The 25468-nt window shown below is 43.7% G+C and overlaps 2 protein-coding genes across 18 annotated transcripts in view; one reads left to right on the plus strand and one right to left on the minus strand.

Moving 5' to 3' along the window:
- The window catches only part of CEP295 (centrosomal protein 295), a 39437-nt gene extending 34914 nt beyond the window's left edge, over positions 1–4523 (minus strand). For 5 of the 16 annotated variants that reach the window (XM_083735841.1, XM_083735830.1, XM_083735838.1 and 2 more), the window contains exon 1: positions 4396–4523. The gene's annotated coding sequence lies outside the window, so the exon portion shown is untranslated. Of the gene's footprint in view, positions 1–3977 lie in introns of all 16 variants that reach the window. The other 11 variants (XM_083735832.1, XM_083735831.1, XM_083735836.1 and 8 more) reach the window with 5 other exon arrangements.
- Positions 4524–4655: 132 nt separating this feature from the next.
- Positions 4656–10429, plus strand: CMTR2 (cap methyltransferase 2). 2 transcript variants are annotated; one of them, XM_083736532.1, is made up of 2 exons: positions 4656–4808; positions 6764–10429. In XM_083736532.1, exon 2 carries the CDS (start codon positions 6783–6785, stop codon positions 9063–9065), a length of 2283 nt encoding a protein of 760 aa, XP_083592658.1. In that variant the 5' UTR covers positions 4656–4808; positions 6764–6782; the 3' UTR covers positions 9066–10429. The 2 variants fall into 2 exon arrangements, with proteins under 2 accessions (XP_083592658.1, XP_083592657.1); XM_083736531.1 differs by lacking the exon at positions 4656–4808 and adding an exon at positions 5513–6028.
- The last annotated feature ends 15039 nt before the right edge of the window (positions 10430–25468 follow it).

A 25468-nucleotide genomic window follows, 5' to 3' on the forward strand; every position in this document is an offset into this window, starting at 1 on the left:
ATGGGCAGGAAATGAGACTGAGATTAATCAGCTAACCTTCTGTAGGCATACCAGCCTTCCTCCATCTACCAATCCAAATAACTTTATTGTGGTTAGTGGAGAACACTATCTGGCATTGGCACCACCTGACTATAATTAACAAGAACAATGTGCAAGTTGTAAGAATGGACTAACATTAGTTTTGAGCCATTTCTCTTCAGCCATCAATGAAATTAAATTCTAGTTCTTTTTTTTTTACCCAATACATATTTAGCCCTCTTCAATATGGCATACAATCTTCTAAGCAAATGCTGAACATTTTAGCCGTACATCCTTCTGGAAGCACAACAACCCATTCACTTCATGAATAGCGTATAAAGAAGACTACTTCCACCCTTTCAAATGGAATGCTTTTTAAAGTAATGAAGTGTGCACAAAAATAAAAGGAAGAGAAAGTAAAATGAATGGGGTTTGATTACTTGTCACTGTGCTTTTCAGACACACTGTCATCTTGTTTTCAAATTTCTCACCGCAATCAAAATGCTGTTCTGAAGAACTGAGCTAAAGCTTTCCTGGAGAGCTGAAAATGTAACAAGCAATATGAAAGCACCTCAAGGTCACGCTGCTTTGGGGGCATATTCCCTCCATACTTCAGAACTCGCACAGATACATAATTACTCTGGTGGATAAATGGGCACAGGATTCAGCTTACATTTTTCAAAAGCAAAAGTGTATCGCACAAGCTGCTTCAAAAGAAAAGCACCACTGAGGGTTCATAAGGCCTCCAGTGGGTTGAATTTCATAAAGTTTAACCAACAAGCAAAACCTTAAGATCTTCCTTAATGCATCTTTACCCATGGTATGTTCAAACAAGACTGTCTTGGGAGCCCTCTAACCTTGTGTAAAAAAAAGAATTTTAACTATGTAAAAAAAATGAAAAAGAAAAATGAAAAGCAGACATTTGCATTGAAGTGACAAATATCAATACTACGAGGATTCTCCAGAACTTAAGTCTTCTCTGACTAGAGTGGCTTGAGGCAAAATAGCTTTTTGCTTTACTGCCCTAAGGCTCCAAAATAAATGACAAAAACCCCACGCACTGCCAGTTAACCTGCCCTTACTAACACTTAATCATATTCATGCAAAATTAGCTGTTGCTTATGAAACATTTCAAAACGAAGAGAAACCTGTTTGCTGCCTTAGGGCATGTTGCTATTCTGAGAACAGCAGCCACATCAGAGCCCAGCATTTCCAAAGCCCACCCAATGCTCTGAATGGTAAACAGTCAAAAGTCACTTACACTGTAGAAACTCACAGAGCATCTTCTATAACATGGGAAACAGTTCAAAGAAAACACTGTTGGGAAGGAGGGAGAGCATATTTAAACATGTTCAAAGTGAAGGGAGCTTAGCTTAAGAGAACTAATAATGCAATCCTCAACAAACTTGCTAGAAAGTAAGCCCTGATTAGTTCAGGGTGACATACTTCTAAATAAACAGCATAGGATTGCACAACATGTTTGTGGTGTGGATGCTTATTTTTAACTCAAATTAATTTCCTTGTTGAACAGAAACCAATTCTATATCAGCCCTGGAATCAACATCAAGATATAGTTGGGACACCAGTAAGATTGGATTCAGGAAACCCAGTTTAAAAATCATGCTCAAGGCTAATTCTCAATGTTGCAACAAATGTATGTTATTGATCTAAAACAGGAATGAGGAAAGCCTATGTCTGTCAAAATGTTCTCGTAACCACTGGCCATGGGGCTGATGGGAGTTGCAGTCCAATAGCATCTGAAGGGCCACAGCTGATCCCTAATCCTGATTTGAATTACAGATAGGTAGCCGTGTTGGTCTGCCATAGTCAAAACAAAATAAAAAAATTCCTTCCAGTAGCACCTTAAAGACCAACTAAGTTAGTTCTAGGTATGAGCTTTCGTGTGCATGCACACTTCTTCAGATACACACTTCAGTGTATCTGAAGAAGTGTGTATGCACACGAAAGCTCATACCTAGAATTAACTTAGTTGGTCTTTAAGGTGCTACTGGAAGGAATTTTTTTTATTTTGTCCTGATTTGAAGTATTTTGATCTTGCCTCTTGATCATGATGCTTAGTGAAATCGCTAACAATATAAAATCACAAAAAGCAAGGTAAGAGCAGTTAAAACAATTAACAATTGAAAGAAACAACCAACGATGTCTGAGTAAGGAACAGTGCTCGATTTCATTAAAAGCTTTGGAGAACTATGTTTTCAACCTCTTTCCAAAGGTCATAAGGCATAGCCCCCCCCATGGAAAGAGAAAGGGTATTTCAGAGGCTTGGCACCACAACCCAAAAGGCCCCATTTGTTTCTGACATGTGCATGTGGGAACAGTTTGCCTTGTCTTATTCATGCCGTAATGCAAGAAAGCATGACACACGCCCTACACTACACAACACAATCACAGTTCATGGCACATGTATGCAAGTATTTACAGGCAACTAACACTAGTGTACATACAGCAAATCTGAATTCCTCATGAGCTGCAAATCAGTTATTAGTGATGAATCCTTGTAAGTCTTTAAAATGAAGTGAGGAAAGTCAACATAATAAAGAACCATGTCTGGTTCAGAGGAGAGTTATGGAGCAGTAGAGGTCAAATGTGACTAGTGGATGACTGCAGAATTGGGAGTTTGCAAAACAATAACACCTGCCCTCCCAACCCCAAATTTACATTGGGCATACTGTATAAGAATATACTCCGTTGGTACTATGCTGTTTTTCAGTGATACATTACAGCCGGGTATTTTTTCTCTCTCATTGCTATTAGCCAAGCATCCTTGGAAAAGCTATTCCCTCTCAAACTGGGGTTTTTGTGAGGGCAAAATAGGCAAACAATAGCAAATTAACATTTAGCATCTATATCAAATCTGAAGCATTCTAAAAGCTAATTCACATATATTACGCAATAGTAAAGGTAAAGGGACCCCTGACCATTAGGTCCAGTCGTGACCGACTCTGGGGTTGCGGCGCTCATCTTACTTTATTGGCCGAGGGAGCCGGCGTACAGCTTCCGGGTCATGTGGCCAGCATGACTAAGCCGCTTCTGGCAAACCAGAGCAGCACACGGAAACGCCGTTTACCTTCCCGCCGGAGCCTACCTATTTATCTACTTGCACTTTGACATGCTTTCGGACTGCTAGGTTGGCAGGAGCAGGGACCGAGCAACGGGAGCTCATCCCTGTCACGGGGATTTGAACCGCCGACCTTCTGATCGGCAAGTCCTAGACTCTCTGGTTTAACCCACAGAACCACCCCTATATTACGCAGTAACGCTACACATATTGAAAACTGTTGAAGAAACTGTTCACTTGGAGAAGAGTATACTAAGATTTAACGTGAATTCTTACATGTATCAATAAGTCTTATGGTACCTTAAAAATTAGAAAGTTTATAATATATGCTACTGTTAGAGAAGTAAAGACTCCCAAGGTGCCCTAAAAACAGTACATTAAGTACTAATGCATTTAGAATAGTACGGTTCTTCTTGAGGGGCATTTGATTGAATGGCTTTGTTCAGAAGTACATTCCACAAACCAGTTTATGAAGCTGGAAACCAATTCTGAGCTGGTATATTCCTTCCCACACCCTGCCACATTCCTCTCCCTCACAGAGCTTGTTTTAAAGCAAAATTTCCAGCGGCACACAAGCCAGCATAATGTTGGTTAACTAACCAGGATAATAAGCAGATCATTTGACACAAAACAGGGTTTTAACATAATCACCCATTCCCACCACACTCCCACCCTCTCACTATATATAAGGGTCTGGTGACTTGTTTCAGTGTATCTGAAGATGTGTGCATGCACACGAAAGCTCATACCAATAACTAACTTAGTTGGTCTCTAAGGTGCTACTGGAATTTTTTCCTTTTGTAATAGGGAACTTCAGTTTAAGACCAAGTCAGGATCTCTGCACCAAAACAAATGTACATGGAGAGGGGCAAATTCTTACCTCTGAGTAAGTCCTGCTACTTAAAAATGAAATTGGGCTTCACTGTATTTTCCTGAACGTGCTTTTGAGATCTCCTCTTCTTCGCTCCTGCGCAGATTCCTCCAATAAGCTTCCATAGGTCACAGCCTACTTTGCCAGGTACTTAAAAGTTAGCCACCTAACGTGGCGGACGTGGAGTTGATTACAATGTGCCGATTCATATTGGGCCAAAGAGGGTAGAGGAAGAGCTGAACCGATCCCCCCAGCGGATTCCCAACTGCTCTTTTTATGCTAGCTGGATAATCACTTCATGCATGTGATAAAAAGTGGGCTATGGCTCATGAAAGCTTATTTATTCAATTTATTGTCATTTCTCTACAATATTTATATACTACTTTTCGGGAGGGTCTCACAAAGCGGCTTATGCCTCGATACCTACGTTGGCCTTAACGATGCCCACGAGGTTCTTCATTAAAACGGACTCCTCGAACAGCCTCGCCCCCCTCACAAGAGTTTCCGCCTCTGGTCGCCGCTGCCGACGTCACATCCGCCGGCCCAAACCGCCTTCCCGCCCCGCCCCCCACATGCCTTCTCCGATTGGCCGGTGGATGGAAACCGCCCAAGCCGCGCGGGAAACCGGGCGGGCTCTCGCGACAGGGTGGTGGGACAAAAGAGTTCTGCGCGTGCGCGGCTGGTCCGGAAAAGGCGAGAGGAGAGGCGGTTTCACAGGGCGGACCCGAAAGGGAGACTAGAGCCTCGAAGTGCGCCTGCGCGGAAATTAAAGGCGCGTTCTCCCGGCCTCACCCGTAAAGGGAAGCACGCATGCGCAGCTGTTGGTTTTCCGCGTAGGGGGTGAATACTTTTAATTACACGGATAATGGTTTGGTGTTTTTCCCCCCTCAGTCGTCATGGGTATTGATTGGAGATCAAAAGGAGATCCTCTTTGAATGCATGGTTGTATCGGAAGGGGCGGGGTCGAGGTATTGTCCGCGTTAATGAATGTACACGCATACTTTGCTGCCGCTAAATTAACGTGGGAATTCCAAGAAGCGTGTACTCCTTGGGAATGTGATGCATACCTGACTTCTTGCTTAAGTGGCTTTTTTAAAAAAACTTCATTTGCCTTTGGGAATTGTGTCGTGTAGTTACATGGGCCCTGAGTGCTTGTCACAGAAATCATGCAGGGGGCGTTTTGCCAAAACGGGGGTGCAGATTTAGACTATTGGTTGTTGTTTAGTCATTTAGTCGTGTCCGACTCTTTGTGACTCCATGGACCACAGCACACCAGGCACTCTTGTCTTCCACTGCCTTCTGCAGTTTGGTCAAACTCATGCTGGTAGCTTCGAGAACCCTGTCCAACCATCTCGTCCTCTGTCGTCCCCTTCTCCTTGTGCCCTCCATCTTTCCCAAAGTCTTTTCCAGGGAGTCTTCTCTTCTCATGAGGTGGCCAAAGTATTGGAGCCTCAGCTTCAGGATCTGTCCTTCCAGTGAGCACTCAGGGCTAATTTCCTTAAGAATGGATAGGTTTGATCTTCTTGCAGTCCATGGGCTATTGGTGCCTTGACTTTCTGGCTCCCTAGTTGCTGGGCTACAACTCCCATCACACACCAGCGGAACGTCCTGTCAGCAGATCTTATCAACCATTACTAAACGTCCCCCTCCCTCAAAAACCCTCTCCCGTATAGCTGCTCTACAATGCCCATCTAGCTCAGCACTGTCTATACCAGGAGTAAGGGGCTTCGGGCCTGGGGGCCTAATGCATCCCCCACCCCCACGCCTTTATTTGATCCACAGAGCTTTCCCCACTGCTCACTTCACACCCTGGGTTTTTTTACCTGGAATGTGGTCTTGAAGTCTGATATTGCCTCCTTGTCTGATATTGTCTGATTGTCTGGTATTGGGTGGAGGATAGAGTAGAAACCAGCTTACAGTACAAAGGTAAAGTTTACTTTTGATGCACTGCCTACTTCCGCCTCTGGTCCTACCCACCACGGCCATGGGGCCCTCTAAAAGTTGCCCAGAAAACAATGCGGTCCTTGGGCTGAAAAAGCTTCCTCACAGATAATTAGAAGGTACTTGAAAGTATCAAACAGGCCTAGGATTAGAATAAGAATGTTGTATAGTAATATGGATTTAAACTAATAAGAAAAGAGATGAATATAGTAAATGGAAGGAGTTAATTGCATTAGAAAGAGGATATTGGAGAACTGTCACAAAGGTGTCACAATGAAATTCAGTTAGGAGGGATTTGAGGAAGTCAGATAACAATGAAAGTTAATTTGGATTTTAGAAGTAATAAGTGTTTTTCTTTTTTCTTTTTAGTACAGTGGTACCTCGGGTTAAGTACTTAATTCGTTCCGGAGGTCTGTTCTTAACCTGAAACTGTGTTTAACCTGAAGCACCACTTTAGCTAATGGGGCCTCCTGCTGCCCGAGCACAATTTCTGTTCTCATCCTGAAGCAAAGTACTTAACCCGAGGTAATATTTCTGGGTTAGCGGAGTCTGTAACCTGAAGCGTATGTAACCCGAGGTACCACTGTATTGTAATGTGTTTTGTTTTGTGTCTTTTATATGTTATATTTGTTGTAAATGTGGAAAATTAATTAAAAAATTGAAAAAAGCAAAAGGTTCCTCACCCCTGGTTCATACTGACACTGACAGTGACTCCTCTAAATTTCAGACAGAAGACATTCACAACCCTACCCGGAGATTATGGGGATTGAACCTGGGATCATCTGCATGCAAAGCAAGTGATCTCCCCCTGAGTACTTTCCCTCCTTCATTTGGTTTTCTCCTCTTTTCTCCAGAGTTTGCCTCAGTCTGAGAATGAACAAGCAGAAGAAGGCAGCATATACTGAGCAGACCACAACCCTTGACAAGTTTGGTTCTGATATCATTGCTGAAATTGAGAAGCTCTTTGGGAAGAAGTTCTCGTACATCAAACCACCCAACAATGAATGGCAGCTGCCAGATCCTAACCAGGCTTTTAGCTGCGATCACAAAGAGTTCAGTTCCCTTGCCTCCTTGAAGGATTCCCTGAATGAAGTCAAGAACCAGCTGAGCGACAAGAAATTAGATGAGTGGCATCAGCACACATCCTTCACCAACAAAGCAGGAAAGATCATTGCTCACATCAAGCAAGCCGTAAATGCTGAGTTGTGTACCCAAGCTTGGTGCAAATTCCATGAGATCCTGGGCAGCTTCCCTCTCCTCCCAAGCGATGCTCTTCAAAATGGAGAACTCAACTCTGTCCATCTCTGTGAGGCTCCTGGCGCCTTCATAGCCAGCCTCAACCATTACCTCAAGTCTCACCGCATCCCTTGCGACTGGAATTGGGTAGCTAATACCTTGAACCCGTACCATGAAGCAAACGATACCCTTATGATGATTATGGATGACAGGCTTATCGCAAACACTCTGCCCTGGTGGTATTTTGGCCCTGAGAACACGGGGGATGTGATGACTCTCAAACATCTCACGGGACTGCAGCAGTTCATCAGCAACATGGCCACCGTTCACCTGGTCACATCCGACGGGAGCTTTGATTGCCAAGGAAATCCAGGTGAGCAAGAAGCCCTGGTTTCCTCTTTGCATTACTGCGAAACAGTCACTGCTTTAATGACCCTTGGCCTCGGGGGCTCCTTCGTTCTGAAGATGTTCACTCTGTTTGAACATTGTTCCGTTAGCTTGCTGTATCTGCTGAACTGCTCTTTCGAAGAGGTTCACGTGTTTAAACCAGCCACTAGTAAAGCTGGGAATTCTGAGGTGTATGTGGTCTGCCTTCACTATTTGGGCAGGGAGGCCATTCACTTGCTGTTGTCCAAGATGATGCAGAACTTTGGGAGGGACATGGTCGAGAAGGCCCTTTTCCCCCAGCACTCCATTCCGGAATCTTTCCTTAAAGTCCACGAAGAGTGCTGTTCGTTCTTCCACAGGCACCAAATCGAGACCATTGCTGAGAACCTCCGACTCTTTGAGTGCATGGGCGAGGTGGAGCAGGCGAGGCTGAACGCTTTACGGGATTGTGCCGTCGCGTTCTTCTTGAACCGGTTCCAGATGAAGCCTATTGCCAGAAATAACTGGCTTGTGAAGAAGCCCCGTGCGGGCTGTGGCATGAACTCCAAGTGGTGCGGGCAGAGGAACAAATACTTTTGCACGTACAATGAGAGGAAGATTCTGGAGTCTCTGACATGGGAGGAGAAAGTGGCCAAGGGCTGTCTTAATCAATGGGCTGAAGAACATTCCCTCGGTAACGTCGGGAAAAATTGCATCTTGGAAGGGGCTTCTTGCAGCCTGGAGTGTCGGTTATGGTACATCTTGGAGGGGCGGAGGTTGCCGAGAGTGAAGTGTTCTCCCTTCTGTAATGGTGAGGTCCTGAAGAGCCTCAATGAAGCTCTTGAGAAATCTTTCATTGGCAGGGCAAGCGTTGGCGCCCTCAGAAGCCTGGCACAGCAAGAGTGCCAATCTTGCAATGTTCTTACGGAGTCACTGATATTGTCTGAATTGTCTGAACTTATGGAGGTTCCAAATGAAGGTTGCGTTGGCCATAGAAAGTGCTTGACTGTAGGCTTCCCATTGCTTTGTGATGCCAACAGCCCATCTGGCTTGGAAGTTAAATGCTTGGAGTCTGCATCACTCTCAACGTTTGGCTGTTCGTTGCTTCACGACGGGGAACCAAAATACCAGCAACAGCTCCTGGAGTGCCTTTTGCGTTTGTTCCCAGAGCTTCAGGAAGGGGACGCTTTGCTCCTGCCCATTCTTTCTTGTTTTACGCGCTTCAGTGCTGGCTTAGTTTTCATACTGCACAGTTGTTTCCAGCACATCTCATTTGCTTGCCCAACCTCATCTCATCTCTTAGGGGCCAGCGCTGTACTGCTTTGTGCTGGCTACCAAGGTCTTCCAGATCCGGTTTTCCAATACCTGCAGCAGCTAAAGAAGCTCATGGGTGTACTGCTTGACTCAGACTCCCCGCAGCAAGTCTTGCAGTTTGTGCCTATGGAAAACCTTCTAAAGGGGCAGTTGCTGGAGTTTCTGTGGGACCTAAATACCGCCATTGCAAAGAGACAGCTGCATTTGATTGTCCAAATTGAGCAACAGCAAATGACATGACTTTTAGTTCAAAGCTGCAAGTTGCCTCCACCTTTTTCACCTATCTGCTGGGGGGGGGAAATGCTTCTTTTTAAACCATAGGGAACCCTTTTTTAATATATGGTATTTTGAGACAATAAGTCCTCCTCTGCTGTCCTTTGTACTTTACTATTCTGCTGCTTTATTCTCTGTTTATATACAACTTGTGAGGCCCTGGGGAAATTTTATTATACAGGAGCCACAGCTGTAATGGAAAAAAGAGTCCTTTTCTATGCCTAACTCTGACTTATAAGTTGCCTAACTCTGACTTATAAATCTGCCTAGCTTAGTGCCTCTTCAGAAGTGGCACTGGCTTCCATTAAAGGTGCCTTCAGGTGAATAGGAGCAGTACATAGCTGGGACGTGTATGCTCATTGTGTGGCTGCATGCGCAGAGCGAATCACCTGAGTCTTTCCCAACTGATCGTTGCCCTTTGTGGAGAGCAGCAATAATAATAATGACCCATTTGGCAGAGTTGCTCCATCTGATATCACTTGATAAAGACCTGTACCTGCTTGGCTGGTTCATGCATCTGACTCTGTGGCTGCATATAGACAGGTGCTTCTGTGGAGGTATTAGAAATTAAAGACAACCCTTCCACTAGACTCACCTGGGTTTTGTATATGTGCTTCAAACACTCTTATCCCTTTCTCTCCCCCGCCTTTTAACTGTGAACCTAATTGTGCCTTTTCAGTGCTGTTGAGTGTTTCAGCATATGTGATCTTACGATAAAACATTTACCCACTTCTCCAGTTCTGCAAGGCCTTGCCACTCCCGTCCTGGATTACCCTTCTGCGTTTCTCTAAGAACAGACCCCAGGGTCATAGCAGGGACAGAACTCAGGTGAATGTGCAGGAAGAGCTTCTGTTATGAACATAAAAGCCACAAGATTGAGTCATCAGGAAAGTCCCTGTAGACTCTTGCTGTCAGTCAAACAAAGGCGGGCCTTTGTTCTTCTTCCGCCTCCCCTTTGCAACACAAGATAAATGGAATTCTGGCATTGTTTTGGTTTGGGAACTGCCTGTTTAACGTGGGATAGTGTGAATCTTGGACGCATTTTTCCATTTTTCATGGTTTCAGTTCACCTTTTCCTCATTCGGGCGCAATGAGTGTGTTGTGATGGCTCAGAGCTGCAGGGTTGGATCCTAACCACGCTGTGAGCAGCTGGTCTGGAAGAACATTGGCCAGCAAGGGGCTGTTCATGCAGTGTTAGTATGTGAATAACAAGCAGCTATTGAGTATCTGTCAACCAGCAAGAGCATTCAGCTGGCTGAAACTCCCAGTGCTGTTATGGAAGCTGCGTGCAGCCTTTCCACCTGAGAAGGTGTATCTGCCAAACAAATACCTTAAACTAGCATCCCCTGGGAGGTTCTCCTGTGCAAGCCCTACCAGAGCAGACAAGAGCTGTGTGGCTCTGCTTCACTATGAGGCTAGGCCGTCACTTCCTAGTAAACTGTGCTCCTAATGTGCCTGTGGCCTTGAGCTAATGTCCGTATCCAACCCTGCCATTGTGCAGTGAAGATAGGCCTCCAGCTTGTGCAAGAGGACTTCCCCTTCCTTTTCTCCTCCTTGCAGCCTCCCACATGCCCCCAAAATCTGCTCTAGAGGGTTGGGGGGACCCTCTGGAGCAGATTTTGGGAGTGCCGGTTGCAGGGTGAAGAGGAGGAACGCTCTGCATGAGCAGTGTTGAGTGCATCATGGTTGCAGAGGGAAAGCGAAGATGTGCAGTTTCACCACTGTAAAATGCATCCTCTCCCTGCCAGGTTAACACTTCTTTCCATTTTTTTGCAATAAAGTTTTCAGCCCTCTGCATGTTGCCAAACATCTCTAGTGGTGATTATTGGTCCACAAGTGTCCACAATCTTGTAGCTCAGGCTCCTGAGCTGTGCCCTTCTGACTCTTCCCCCATTTTCCAGAGAGAATTTTCATTCCTTTTCACCTGTAAGTTCAATGTAGTGTATTTTGAGGAAACTGGGTGTTTCCAGATGTGCTTGATAAGCTGGATTTGGTTAAAAAAAATCTCCAGATGTTGTTTTCCCCTTGATTTTTTATTTTTTTAAATTCTTTATTTCTTTTAAGCTGTCAAAAGGATGGTTGACATTGTTTTGAAACAAATGGTTGGCACCTCATGTTGCTACTTTGATTTGGCTACTCTTATTTCTCTTTTGAGCTTTGTAAATTATGAACAGCAAGAAAGTTTGATCTAGAGGAAACTAAGAAAAAGTGATTTTGAAAATACAATTTATCTTTTATTTTCTGTGTTGTGTGTGATTCTTCTTGAAGCGTACACTTTTTTTAAAAAAAACCCTTTTTGTGGCTGTGAAGAAACACCACACACGTTTGGAAATTGCTGAAGAAAAGTAGAACTGATTGGGTTATTGCAAAAAATAATAATAATTGTAATAGGAATTTCAAAATAACTTAAGGTCTTTGTGGGGTTTTACTCGTTATAAACATTGTGCTTCCAGTTAGTTTTAGCCTGTAATGTTAACTCTATCTGAGAATAATGCTTTCTGCTGACCCAGTTAATATTTTTGCTGCGCTCAAACTGGTGTCCACATCAGGCAATACTGATGGACTTCTTAAATTCAGTTATTCGCATTTTCCATTGCAATCTGAGATACATATTTTTTAAATCATCATTAGAATTTGTAGGCATTCGGTGCGAATTTCTCCAAATAGAAACACCTTTGTTTGCAATTTTGACTAATGTCCACATTGGGAGAGGGTCCCTCTTTTTCCTGTGGAGGAAGCTAGGCTGAAAAGAAGTTGTCCCACGTTAAAGGAATGTGCTTGAGGCCTTTGTGGAGATTTGCTTGCCATTTGGATCCTTCCTTTTATCCATTGTGGAACTCAAAGCAGAATGTTGTAGTTCCATTTTGGCTATGTAAGGAATGGCACTCCCGTCCTGAACATCAGAAATAGGGCAAGTGAGACCGGGTTTTAGCCAGCCTGCTGGCAAGGTCTTAAGCCAGGAGACTCCATTCCATTCCCCTGATTTTCTGTTCCCCTTCTCTCTAACAGGGAGCTGGCAACCACCATCCCTGCTAAGTTTGCACTGCCTCCATTGAGCAGTGTGGGTTCCTCCTTATTTTTTTTCTAGTTCTGTAAACTTCTGGAGTCCCCCAAACCTGCCACCTCCCTTTTGTCTGCAGGTGGTGCCATTTCTGCAACCAAAAAATTGACCCCTGGAGAGTCAGGTTCTCTGTTAGGGTATGTGTCTATGTAAGCAGAAGTCCCATTTGAGTCTCTCATTTAAATTGCTTCCTGTCCCCTCTCTCCAGAGCAGGTGGATCTGCACAGCAGCCAAGTATTTTGGAGGAAGTTAAGAGGCTGGGTATAAATAATTATGTTCTCCATCTCTGGAGATTAGCTGGAAAACCTCAGATGCCCCAAGCATATGCACAATTATTTCACACAGACCACACTGTGCATCTGCCACATGCATTTTCAAAAAGAACCCTACTACAATCGACCTGAAAAGCCCAGGATGCCGCACAGCAGCCATAAAAGTGATGCTCCTTCAATTATAACGATATGCATAATTATCTGCAATAAATAGGCCAATTAGCTCTCAATCCACTGTGCCTGCAGCTGCTCAGGAACCTCGCTTGAACTATTGTTCCTGGCAATGCGTCCTGTCGGGACTGACAGGCTTCCAAATTTAGAGGACCTGCTAGACGCAGTTTCGAAACCTATGTCGAGAGCAGATGTTCCCTGCCTAAGACTAATGCAAAATTACCGTATTTTTCGCTCTATAGGATGCACTTTTCCCATCCTAAAAATGCGTGTGTTTCTTATGGAGCATATGCAGCCTCCGTGGCTTCAGTGAAAGCAACACAAAGCCTCTGGAGCGCAGCGGGAGCGCTCCCGCTGCGCTCCGGAGGCTTCAGGCGCCTATCCCTGAAGCCAGGAGAGCAAGTGGGATCAGTGCGCACCGACCCCTCTTGCTCTCCTGGCTTCGCTTCGCTGGAGAGGCGCTGCACAGCTTTCCCTCTCTGCGCAGAGCCCCTTCAGCGAAGCGGGAGGAGAAACAGGCTCCATTTCTCCTGCCGCTTCACTGAAGGGGCGCTGCGCAGAGAGGGAGAGAATGTTTTTTTTCTTGTTCTCCTCTAAAACTAGGTGCGTCTTATGGTTGGGTGCGTCTTATAGAGCGAAAAATACGGTATCTCTCTGACTTGGTGTTCTGTGTTTTAAGGAGATGCCCTGAATCAGTAATGTGTCCCCCACATACAGGACTCAGCACTCGCTATGGCAAGTGTTGCAAAATTTAGATTGGGGTGGCCATCCCCCAGTTGGGGAGCTGGTCGTCCCCACAAGATCTCACTTATTTTGGAAGCAACAGCAAAGAGAAAAAAAAGGTTAAAGTAAACACATCCCTGGAGTTCATGCAGAGCCCTAATAGACAGTGCTATTTTTCTAGAAAAAGGGGTGCTGGAATTCTCCATGAACGCCTCCCTTGTTCTCTTACATAATGGCAATGGCGCCCACCTGAGAGGTGCCGGAACTGAGTTCTGATGGGTTCCAGTTAAAAAAAAAGCCCTGCTAATATCAATGCAAATCATGTCTTCCCTGTGCATCAGATGAGCAGAGAGGGGGTGATAAACCTCAGCTGAACTGCATGGAGGCTTACAAGCCAACCAAAAGTATATCCTCCAATTCCAATAATAACTGTTGTCATTTTTGGGGGGGTTGGAATCAGTCTGTATGATGAGTCCCTTCTAATTCTTGGACTCCTGGATCCAGCAAGGGTTAAAAAATCTAACAGGATTCCATTGCAGAATTAGTCAGGTGAGCTTCTTGGTGAGGAAATGGCCATAGCTGCCATTTGAGGGCCACCATTACTATAACGCGGGTGGCGCTGTGGGTTAAACCACAGAGCCTAGGGCTTGCCGATCAGAAGGTCGGCGGTTCGAATCCCTGCGACGGGGTGAGCTCCCGTTGCTCGGTCCCTGCTCCTGCCAACCTAGCAGTTCGAAAGCACCTCAAAGTGCAAGTAGATAAATAGGTACCGCTCTGGCAGGAAGGTAAATGGCATTTCCGTGCGCTGCTCTGGTGGCTTAGTCATGCTGGCTGTATAAGCCAGAAGCTGTCTATGCACAAACGCCAGCTCCCTCGGCCTCTAGAGCGAGATGAGTGTCGCAACCCCAGAGTCATCCGCAACTGGACCTAATGGTAAGGGGTCCCTTTACCTTTACTATTACTATAACAAAAGAAGTGCTGGTGCCCTCTGGGGCATCCACACCTGACTGATAACTCACCTGGCTGATACTCAGAAGGGCAATAACTTGCTTCTCTGTGACTCTGCTCCATTCAACAGCTGTAATGTCCTTGCCTTTTAATTCCTGAAGGAAGAAATTCCTCCCCCCTTGCCCACAGCCTCGATTCCTTCCTGTTTATTATGGCTTAACTAAATGCACTGGTAACAGAAATAATATTTCATGCTGCATTCATTAATTTGCCTGTTTTACCTCTGAGACAATAAAAATGCCAATAATCATTGACAGTTCTGCCAACATTTGACTGCTTTTAACAAGCTGCTCTCTGATCCTTCAAATTATTTCCCGTAATAGATGGGCTCCCCGCTGTCAGCGCTGATTTCATCGTGAAGTGTATTAGTCTAACCAGTGTAGGCACTCAAAGTAGGTGCCGTTTTGGCAACAGAACAACTGGCAAAACCTTCCGATGCGACCAGATTACGTTTGGACATCATCCTATCGCTGCGAGGCTTGCAGAGCACAAAGTAGTGAGATTGGCATTATCCCTAATTTCTAAAGACTTCCCTGAAGTTGTATAAATACAGTTCTCACCTCAGTTGATGTTGAGCTTTTAACCGGGAAAGGAAGCAGGGAATTTAGAGGGAGAAAGTGAGCCAGGAAGAGGATTTTGGCTGCGTTCAGTCAGCATTTTATTCCAATGCCTGAAAATTTCCACATTTTAATGTGCTCTTTCACATGTCATAAAAGCCACTTCTGGTAATCTAGCAGTATCTAGTGAAAGTTTACATGCTCATTTCACGCACACAATGATTTTCAGTTTTATACATTTCAATAATTATACTATCATCTTAACTCTTCAAAACTTGATTTCCTTCCCCCTCTTTCTGCAGTTCCTTAAATTTATTTTTAATATTTTCTGCATATCCAAATTAACTTAATTTGCTTGTTTATTCATCTACTTTAAATATATACTCTTATAAAACTGCAGGTTATTACAATAATCCTGTCAATGTTCTTAAATGTTTACAATTTGTTTGCAAATATTCCATAAGCCATTTCCATTCTTTTATAAAAAGTTGATTATCTTGATTTCTTATTTTTCCAGTAAGTTTCGCCTTTTCTGCACATCCATTCTTTCTTTGCTGGGACTTCTTTCCATTTTGGGGCAAGTAACATTTTTGCTGCTGTAGTCACATACACGAATAAATTTCTATACAGTTTGGGGAGTTCTTTCCCTATAATTCCCAAAAGGAAAGCTTCTGTTCTGCATTTTTTTAAACAAAAGTTATTTTAAACATCTTTTTCAATTCATTATATATCATTTCCCAGTAAGCCTTAACCTTACTACAAGGTTTAACCTTACTGTAAGGTCACATGTTCATTTCAATGCTGTTTCCGGCTGGGGTCAGGAAGAGAGCCATTTGCAACCAAACCCTGAAACTCAGAAAAGTATAAGTGTTTTGTGTTGTAATTTCACATAACGATATTTGGGGTGGTCTCCTGGCCTAAAGTTCTTTCCCACCATTTAAAAGTTAGCAAAACACTGTGGAATATTGATCCCATAACTCAACAGGTACTATACGTGTAAAAGGAATTCAAGTAGTTAGCCGTGTTGGTCTACGTGAATCTGAAGAAGTGTGCATGCACACGAAAGCTTATACCTAAAACTACTCAGTCGGTCTCTAAGGTGCTACATTATAATTTTTAAATTCTTTCGGAAGGATTCTTTTAAAGACTTTCTTAGATCATATAACTTTTTTGGAGACTTGCTTCTTTCAAGGGAGTTTTTAGAAGAGTCTTTTAAACTATATTTTTAAAGGATTGTTTTAATTTATTGTAAAAGGAATGTTAGCAATTGGGCCAGAAACGCTATCATTACAACCAGTAATAACCACTATAACCTAGTAAAGCCCATTGTGGTACCCTACAAGCCCTTCCAGGGCTGTCCGCTCTCAACAGCTGTGATCCCAAGTGAGGCTCCATAACTGGTTTTCTTAAAAACCCTCCCCAAGGATCACCCCCTCCCCTCATCAGCTGTTGAGCAGAGCGGTCGACCCCAATTTCTAACCTCCCTTTCGCACAGGTGTGAGTGAATTTAGGGTGACAGAGTGGTATATAGGTTATGGTTACCAGACGTCCTCGTTTCCCAGGGACAGTCCCCAGATATGTCCCCGGATTTCATTTAATGTCCCCGGATCTATTTTTTACGTGTTGTAGATTTATTAGTAGGGAATGAATGTTCCGTGATTGGTTCAACGGCACAAAACACATCATATGGGGACTTCCAGCAAGGCAAAATGGTGGGCGGCACGGCAGCAAGCAACTCCTGAAGCCAGCCAGAGCCAACTGCGCTACCAGGCTGGCTCTGGGCTGCTGAGACTACCACTGCTGCTGCCGCTGCCAAGGGGGAACCATGGATGCCCGGCGCGCCAACTGGGGGAACTGCTGACACACACACCCTGTGACCGAAATTGAGCCGGGAGCGAGAGCGCCCGGTCACCCGGCTGACTGCCCAGTGTCGCTACGGGGCCAGGAAAACCCCAGAGCCAATGCAGGGAGAAGGAGGAGAGGAGAAGGAGAAGGAAGAGAGAAAGAGGAAGGAGAAAAAAAGAGGGGATCCCCGATCTTGCCACGCCGCTGCCACTGAGGAGAGGAAGGAGAGCACCGGGAGGGCAAGAACACATGGCCAAGCCCAGGTCCGACCCTACTCCATGGCGGCTAGCGCTCCAAGAGAGCAGGCCAGGGTCCAGAGGAAGGATGTGCGACAGAGGAGACCACAGAAGAGACTTCTTTTTTAAAAAAACAACTTTTTAAATAACTTTTTTCTCTATTCAATAAAAAAGTGTCCCCGGATTCTTTGAAAAAAAATCTGGTAACCTTAATATAGGTACCAGAGTGAGAAAGGAGCATTAGAAATGGGAACAGAAGCACTGCCTGCCATTATAATTAGTAAAACTAACGTAATAAATGCTGTGCTTGGACGCAGTCTTGGCAAGCAGGGATAGAGGGAGGTCCCAAATCGAGGGAAGTTTGTGTGGTGGGAAAATCAGAAGCCGAATGGGGGAAAAAGGTGAGCAGAGATGCGGCTGGATACCTGTAAAGCACTTTAGCCGTCATGGCTTCCTCCCTCCAAAAGAATCTTGGGAACTGTTGTTTGTTACGCAGAGAGTTGTTAGGAGACCGCTGTCTCCCTCACAGAACGACAGTTCTTAGTGTGGTTTAACAAATCTATCTGCCTTCCTAAGGAACTTGCTAAAAGAGCAAACATATTAAATTATTGAAATATTACTTTAAAGACATGTTTGTTTATTTAGCAAACTTTCTGATTGCAAGAAAACCTCAAAAGCATTTTCCCTCTCACTGTGCGCATGACGTCAGGGTAAGTTTGCCTAACCAAAAATGTTCTAGCAGGGGTTTGCAACCATGCAATGAAGATACCTAACTAATATCAATAGGCAGGAAGTTACAGAGAAAAAGCATTGCCACACTGGTGGGGAGAAAACCTGATTTCCTCCAAACGCAATCCAAACCTTGTTTTCACTGAATGTCTTTACCAGTTTAAGGCAACAAATCATGGCTACGTATGTGGCCCGCACCAGGCCAATGATAGTGTTACAGTACTACTTCCAAACAAAACGTGGCATTTCCGCACACAGAAATTGCATATCCGAGTTCAGCGTAATTCAATTTTCTGCCAATTTAAAATGACATAGCAGCCCTCAAAGAATTGCCGTTGGGTGAGGCTGTTGCAGCCTGCCTGTTAGAAATCCCCAGCCCTCCCCTTGCTGGGTGTTCCAACAATACCCCGTGGAAAATAAAATTACTATTAACAATTTAAGTCTGGGGTGTTTCGATAGGTGTGCTGAGGATGCCAAGAATTGCACGCTTCAAACTTCCTAGAGGGCGCCAACAGTCAGGCAAACCACCATTGCACCTTAACAGGCTCGTACGACATGCTTCTTCTGCTTCAACATCAATTCTTAGCCTTGGGGCTCCCTAATATGACGTTCTTTCTCAGCTATCCACAGAAAGAGAGAAGCAAATGTGTGTTAAAGGGAATCTGTCGAAAAGAAGCCCACTGCTTTTGAGCTGTAATAATGTCTGGGGAGACCAGGCTGCTTATTTTCTCAGTTTGTTTTCCATCTCTCTCTCTAAGCCTGAATGTAAAGGAACTCCCTTAAGTCGCTGAGGGGATTTGCGTGGCGTTTTTCATGCCAGCTCCAAAGTTTCCTGAAGACAGGGCCGGCCCACCCATGAGGAAAGGTGAGGCGGGTGCCTTGGGCAGCAGAATCCACTGGGGCAGCAGATCCAGCCTCCAAGGAATGCCTCGCCTGCTGCCGCCAAAGCCGTGTGCTCCTTGGGGGGCCGATTCTGCCCCCTCCTCAGCAGCTCCCCTCCCAATGCCGCCTCTATAGCAGCGTCTCCACGAATAGGAGGTGCTGCTGGTCTCCCCTGTAATAAACGAAAATCTGCCCATATTCCCACAAGAGCCGTTTTAGAGTCCTTGGCAGGTTCTCCCATCGGTTGGAGAAAATAGCAGAGGCCAACCAGAGAATATTGAGAAGCAAAGCAGCTAGTAAGCCTGATATTTATTGAATTGTTGCAACAGGGTGTCCCCTTCACACGCAAGAGAAGGAGGAGGACCCAGAACCCAGGTGTGCCCGCCCTTATGTAGACATTTTAAATTGCCTGCCTTGGAATCCAAGACCACCCCCAGATGCATCATACCTACTGTAGTTCCTGAGCCAGATCACAGGCTCACCCTATTCATACACAGACAAACCCTTAAGACAGGATTTGACTTTGCAGAGAACATTTGGTCAGTTTGGGAGTCAAAATGGTTCCAGGGCTGTTTTCCTGTGCTGCTTCAAACATGTGGTTTATATATTTATGTACGTATTTGCTTGGTACATTTATTATATATTGAAATATACTCCGAGTCTCAAAGTGATTTCATGCTCTTTATTCAGCTCATAGTGGTGGTGAGGAATGAATGTCCCCTCAAAGTATCTGCTTTATATACATTATTTACACAATGCGCTGCACGTGATTGGCTAATTCTGGAATTCTTCTGTAGGCCAATCAGGTTGTGGATTCACTTCTATCTGGAGCTGGATTGGGTGGCTCCTGCCGACCAATCATACTGCTGCATTGTCCTAGGACCAATCAGACTGCTGCATTCTGAATCCTATTGTTCTAGGACCAATCAGACTGCTGCAGTTTGGATCCAATTCAACTCAGTACATAACATATATATAGGACCTTATTTTTTTTATTCCACCCCCCTTAAATGAAATGGTGGGGGCTGCCCTCTGGGGACCCCTGGGTTTTGAGTCCCACTTCAACCATCAGGTAAAGTTGATTTGATCCCCCACTTGTTCCTGAGGTAGAACCTCACTCACCTCTTCTTCCCTGGCAGGGGTGGCACTTTTTTTGTGGTTTGCCTCAGGTGCCAAAATCTATTGGAATGGGAATGTCTACAATACAGGCAGCGACTGTTTTAGGTGCGTACCAATAGGCATATACTGTGCACATGAGCATTGTGCCGAGCCTGGAAGTGGCCAGAAAACGTGACAAAAACAGGTCGGACAGGGGCTGAACAGGGCAGGGAGGCCTTACGTGGGCTCTGCCAATATCTGTAGGGGTCCAGAACGTAACCCCTCTATACAAAACCATTACTGCCTGTATCCTTTCTGTTCTTCCTTTTTTTTTTTGTATTTATTTTATTTATACTTTTCAGGTTTATACATTTCACTGATTTTACAATCATTTCGACATTCCAAAACTTGACTTCGTTCCCCCTCTTTCTGCGGTTCCTTAAATTTATTTTTTAATATTTATTTATTTTTAATATCTTCTGCATATCCCAATTAACTTAATTTGCTTGTTTATTCATCTTTGAATATATACTCTTATGAGACTGCAGGTCATTACAATAATCCTTCCAGGGTTTTTATCTGTTTACAATTTATCTGTAAATATTCAATAAACCATTTTCATTCTTTTATTAAAAAAAAAAGTTTGTTATCTTGATTTCTTATTCTTCCAGTAAGTTTCACCAGTTCTGAATATCCCATAAGTTTTTGTATCCATTCTTCCTTTGCTGGGACGACTTCTTCTTCTTTCCATTTTTGGGCGAGTAACATTCTTGACGCTTTAATTGCTTACATGAAACTTATTAATGTATTCATGTATCCATTCTGTTCTTCCTAATGGAATGGGAGTCATTGTATGAAAGCACATCATGTGGAGGTATTCATGAACAGCAGGACATTTCAGCATAATCTCTTCAGCAATTGCCCTGTGTGCTAAGTATATCCAGTACTGTGGCATTTGTGGGGTGGCTGCTTATCAGTATATTTTCTCAAAACCAAGCTTTGCAACATGAACAGCGAAATCCAAAGCAAAGCTGCTTGGATGTGAATCCCACAGAATTCCATGGGATTTACTCCGAGGTAAGAAAAATCACAGGGGAGAAATCAAAGGTGCAAACCAATACTCTGCCTTCCCTTGAAATTCACATTTTTTCGAATTTTGCCATGCAGTTCTCTGGCAAATCAATGTGTACAAAACTGCATATATTTACGCACATTTTTATAACATGTAGAAGTGCATTATATGAGGGGAAACTCCTTTGCAAAAAAATGTGCAAATCGGGCAAAATTCCGTACAAAAATGTGAAGTTAGGAGGAATCTGCAATAAAATGCTGATGAGTTTTCATGAGGGCTTACCAAAAAAAAGGCAAACTGATGAGGAAATGTGGAGAAACTGAACTTAAGACTCGAAAAATGAAAAATGGAGAGAATCAGAAATTGTCAGATTTGCCTATCTCTACTCTAAAGTAAGCTAGTGTGGGATTGCTGCCTAATTAGATTACTTTCACATCAGTATTCTGTGCTGCTAACACTTTCCCCTCTACACAATGAGAAACTAAGGCGGAAGGGAATATTTTTTTCTGCGCTTAATAAGGTCAGCAGTCTGTGAAAAAACAAAGATGGAAAAATGCATCACTTTTTATGTATAGAATTCCACTTGAGCAGAAACGTGTCATTGTCCCCCACCCTGCATTTGTGTATTTATAGAGTTTACCATTTGGCAAAGAAACAGCATTAAAATGTTTTTATGTGCAAATGTGTTGCAGGGCCCTGTATACTGGTGGAGTTGTGGGTGGCATTGACACAGTGTTGTTGTCATTGTTTAGTCGTTTAGTCGTGTCCGACTCTTCGTGACCCCATGGACCAGAGCACGCCAGGCACTCCTGTCTTCCACTGCCTCCCGCAGTTTGGTCAGACTCATGCTGGTAGCTTCGAGAACACTGTCCAACCATCTCGTCCTCTGTCGTCCCCTTCTCCTTGTGCCCTCAATCTTTCCCAACATCAGGGTCTTTTCCAGGGAGTCTTCTCTTCCCATGAGGTGGCCAAAGTATTGGAGCCTCAGCTTCAGGATCTGTCCTTCCAGTGAGCACTCAGGGCTGATTTCCTTCAGAATGGATAGGTTTGATCTTCTTGCAGTCCATGGGACTCTCAAGAGTCTCCTCCAGCACCAGAATTCAAAAGCATCAATTCTTCAGCGTCAGCCTTCTTTATGGTCCAGCTCTCACTTCCATACATCACTACTGGGAAAACCATTGCTTTAACTACACGGACCTTTGTTGGCAAGGTGATGTCTCTGCTTTTTAAGATGCTGTCAAGGTTTGTCATTGCTTTTCTACCAAGAAGCAAGTGTTTTTTAATTTCGTGACTGCTGTCACCATCTGTAGTGATCATGGAGCCCAAGAAAGTAAAATCTCTCACCGCCTCCATTTCTTCCCCTTCTATTGACACAGTAATGATGTGTTAATGGTGGATTTGTACTAGACCATTCACATATCGTTTCACGATGGTGCTTGCTAGCTGATGGTTCCCCAGTGTTATTGTATTATCTTGCACGATTGGGGTGGTGGAGAATAAACCGGAAAATTAGTGGTAGGAAAATTTACAGAAATTCAGCAGGAAGTTGCAGGGAATGAACCAACTAGAAACGAGGCAGTATGTTCACCCCCAAACCTTGGTGGAAAGTACTGAAAACTGGATCGCCTATAAGCATCCCAATACCATTGCATGTACAAATTATCATGAATGCACAATAAAAAATACATCTCTGGATGGGCCCTGCTTTGTATTGGTTCCCCTTCTTGCACTCTGCTTATTGGAAATCGAAATACACTGAAATCACTGGGGGCAGGAAAATGCCCATTTAAATATCAATAAACACAATGTATTTTCATTTTGTGTCCATTCCATAATCCCAGTGGTGTGTTTCAGAGCATGGATAATATATGCAAGCTAGTTAATTGGACTGAGTTTGCTGCCATGACTTAAGAAAAAAGGGCATTGTGATTTTACATGACATGCAATATTTTTTATTTTTTTAAAAAAAAATATAAACCATTCCTGTAGGAAGTAAGCCCAATTGATTTCAATGGGATTTGCTTCCTAGTAATGATGCTCAGAACTGCAGATTCTTTGCGTAATTGGCTCTCTCCCTAGCCTCCAATTTTAACATGAAACTGAACAGTGATAGGCAACTTGGGTGAGAACTATAATTTAGTGGGGTTTTAGAAAAACATATATTTTAAATAAGATAACGATCAGCTGTCTGTAAACATGGTGTGTTGTGTGTTTCTGTATAGGGTAATTATAAGAAAGACGTTCATAAAATGCAAGTAAATAATGTTTTTGGATAGATTTGTACATGATAATCAAGACAGTCCATCACTAGGGTTATGCCTGACAAACTAATGGATATCAAGGGGTTCACAAAAGAACATTAGTGTTTCTTGATGATGGGATATCTCTCTCTCCTGTCTTTGGAATGTGACACCCATCATAGTTTTGAGGAGGGACAGAAAGCAGTCATATATTATAACTTGCCTGGTGTTGAGGCATCTAATCATAAGCCTGCATTTTTTATCAGAGCTTCTATATTTTATCAAGGCTTGTATTTAAAAATGAGCTTAAAAAGATTTTCAAATGTTTCATGCCAGGCAAAAGACCAGCTGCTTAGAAAAGGCCTTGGCAATGTTTTTCCTCCTAAGACAAGGGGGCCCCCTGATTTATAGCAGAAAAACAATTCTCAAAGCCATAAAAAAGGGGGAATTACAGACAACTGACCTTGCAGACTGAGAAAACACAATTAAGAATGGGTAAATAAGTAAAATAATACCAATGTGCCTCCCAGTAAAATGAGCCAGATCTTCTTTCCAAGGTTGAAAGGCCAAGAGCAGTGAAAAAGGCAACTGGCTTGGCTAGAAGAAAAAAGAGCATTTTTGGGAAATTTTCTAAAGCTGTTTCTTTCTTAAACTGAGAGAGTTAAAAAGGCAATAAATGTTGGGAAGAGCTAATGGGAGAAGCATCTAGCTGGCTGGGAAAGGAGGGGGAAAGGGGGGAGGTGTACACTGAAGAGGTTTATTTTAAAAGCTGTGTTTTTTTTACTGAGTTCCTTTTTACTTTGAGAAGCTTTATTCTTTTAAAAGGCTACCTATGATAAATGAATGAAATATATTAGCTTAAATACATTGGCTTAAATGTAATTATGCAAAGGATTTAAGGAATGCTAGATTCTTATTTCATATGGTTGTAAGAGTTGTATTTATCCTGAAATTAAGTCAGCCACCAGTCTAGCCCCCCTGCTAGACAGAAGACGCCATCCAAGCACTCTTGATATATGGTTGTCAGGCATTTGTTTAGAAACCTTAAATGAAGGAAATCTTTCAATGTTGATGTGAACTCAAGATCCTTGACATCTGTTGAACATAAAAATGTAAGATTAAACATTTGTTTTAGAAGGCAATAGGGCAAGGAGGGCAAGAGGTGAGCTGGTAATTAAGATTCCATGTAAGATATATTATTACTTATTTGTCATATATATAGCTCTTTGTCTCCCTTATAAGGGCAAGGAAGTGGGTGTATCTTTTGTGGGTGTATCTTTTGTGATTGGTTCTAGCAAACAGCCAATAGGAATATTCAACCAGGCTGATTGGACAGAGGCAGCCACAGGAGGAGCAAAGGGGGCTGGATTAAGGGAATATAAGTGCTGGCCAGGATGGCAAGAGGCCAGGCCAGAGCTTGGTAACCATATACCACTGAGCCTCTCATTTATTTGTCTGACAAATAAATTATTATTTTAATTTCTCTATTGCTGCGTTGAATATTTCATTCCAGCTAAGCGTTAACCACAAGCAGGGTGCTACAGTGTCAGTACCCTGCCGTGCCCCTTCTGCTACGGCTGGAACACTCCCCTCTCACTAGTGAGAGGGAGGCGTTCCTGCATATGGCATTGCCACTCGTCTTCCCTGCCCTGGGACAGAGAAGGCAAATGGTGACACCTTGTGGGATGCCCTGTCTGTCATTTGGCAAGGGAGGGGGCATTTCTCGGCCTCAGATGGTGACATGGGACAACACTGGGACAGCCCTCCCTTGCTACTCTCCACCCCTACTCTCACCATGGATATTAGACATTGGTAGCCTTGTCCTCTACAAAATTTAATATCTACACAACTCTCCGCTTTTTCTTTCTCCTCCTCCTTCCTTCCCACTTTTGTTCCAACACCTTGCCTGATGAAGACTTCTTCGGGACTCAAAAGCTTGCAAACTTTCTTTCGTTTCCTTTAATACACACTTCCGAAATTAAATGCAGGGCAGCAGCCGTAATTCATTTCAAGGTTTTAGTTAAAGACAAGGTTCCTCACTCCTCAGCCCTGCATGAAAATCTCAGGATGGAAGTAGTTCAGACATGCTGCAGATTTATTACTTGTAAAGTAATAGAAAATCCTTTTCACATTAGATTCCATCAGTATGTAAGTTCCCCGAGAAAACCAATTATGTAAAACTGATTGCAAGGCATTCTTTGGGCTAGGAAATTAAATCCACTTGGACTTCAGCAGAACTTCCTTGCTGCATATTTCTGATATTTTATCTCTCGTGGAAATGAAATTCAGGGCATGGAAGTACCCCCAGTTACAAAATCAAATCCTGTGTGTCTCTGAAAGGAATTGGGGACGTGTGGTTAGGCGTTTTAGTTATCATCTTGCTCAGACAGGTATAGGCAGCACCTTGGGATGCCGAATTGGAATGTATTTGCACATCCCCACTGCTTTACACAGAACCACCTGGGACCCGTACATC

This window comes from Podarcis gaigeae, assembly GCF_964106915.1.
Source record: "Podarcis gaigeae genome assembly, chromosome: 4".
In the NCBI taxonomy this organism is placed as follows: Eukaryota; Metazoa; Chordata; class Lepidosauria; order Squamata; family Lacertidae; genus Podarcis; species Podarcis gaigeae.

Excerpts from the sequence above, each read along its gene's own strand:
- CMTR2 (XM_083736532.1), top strand. The coding sequence starts at position 6,783 with ATGAACAAGCAGAAGAAGGCAGCATATACTGAGCAGACCACAACCCTT.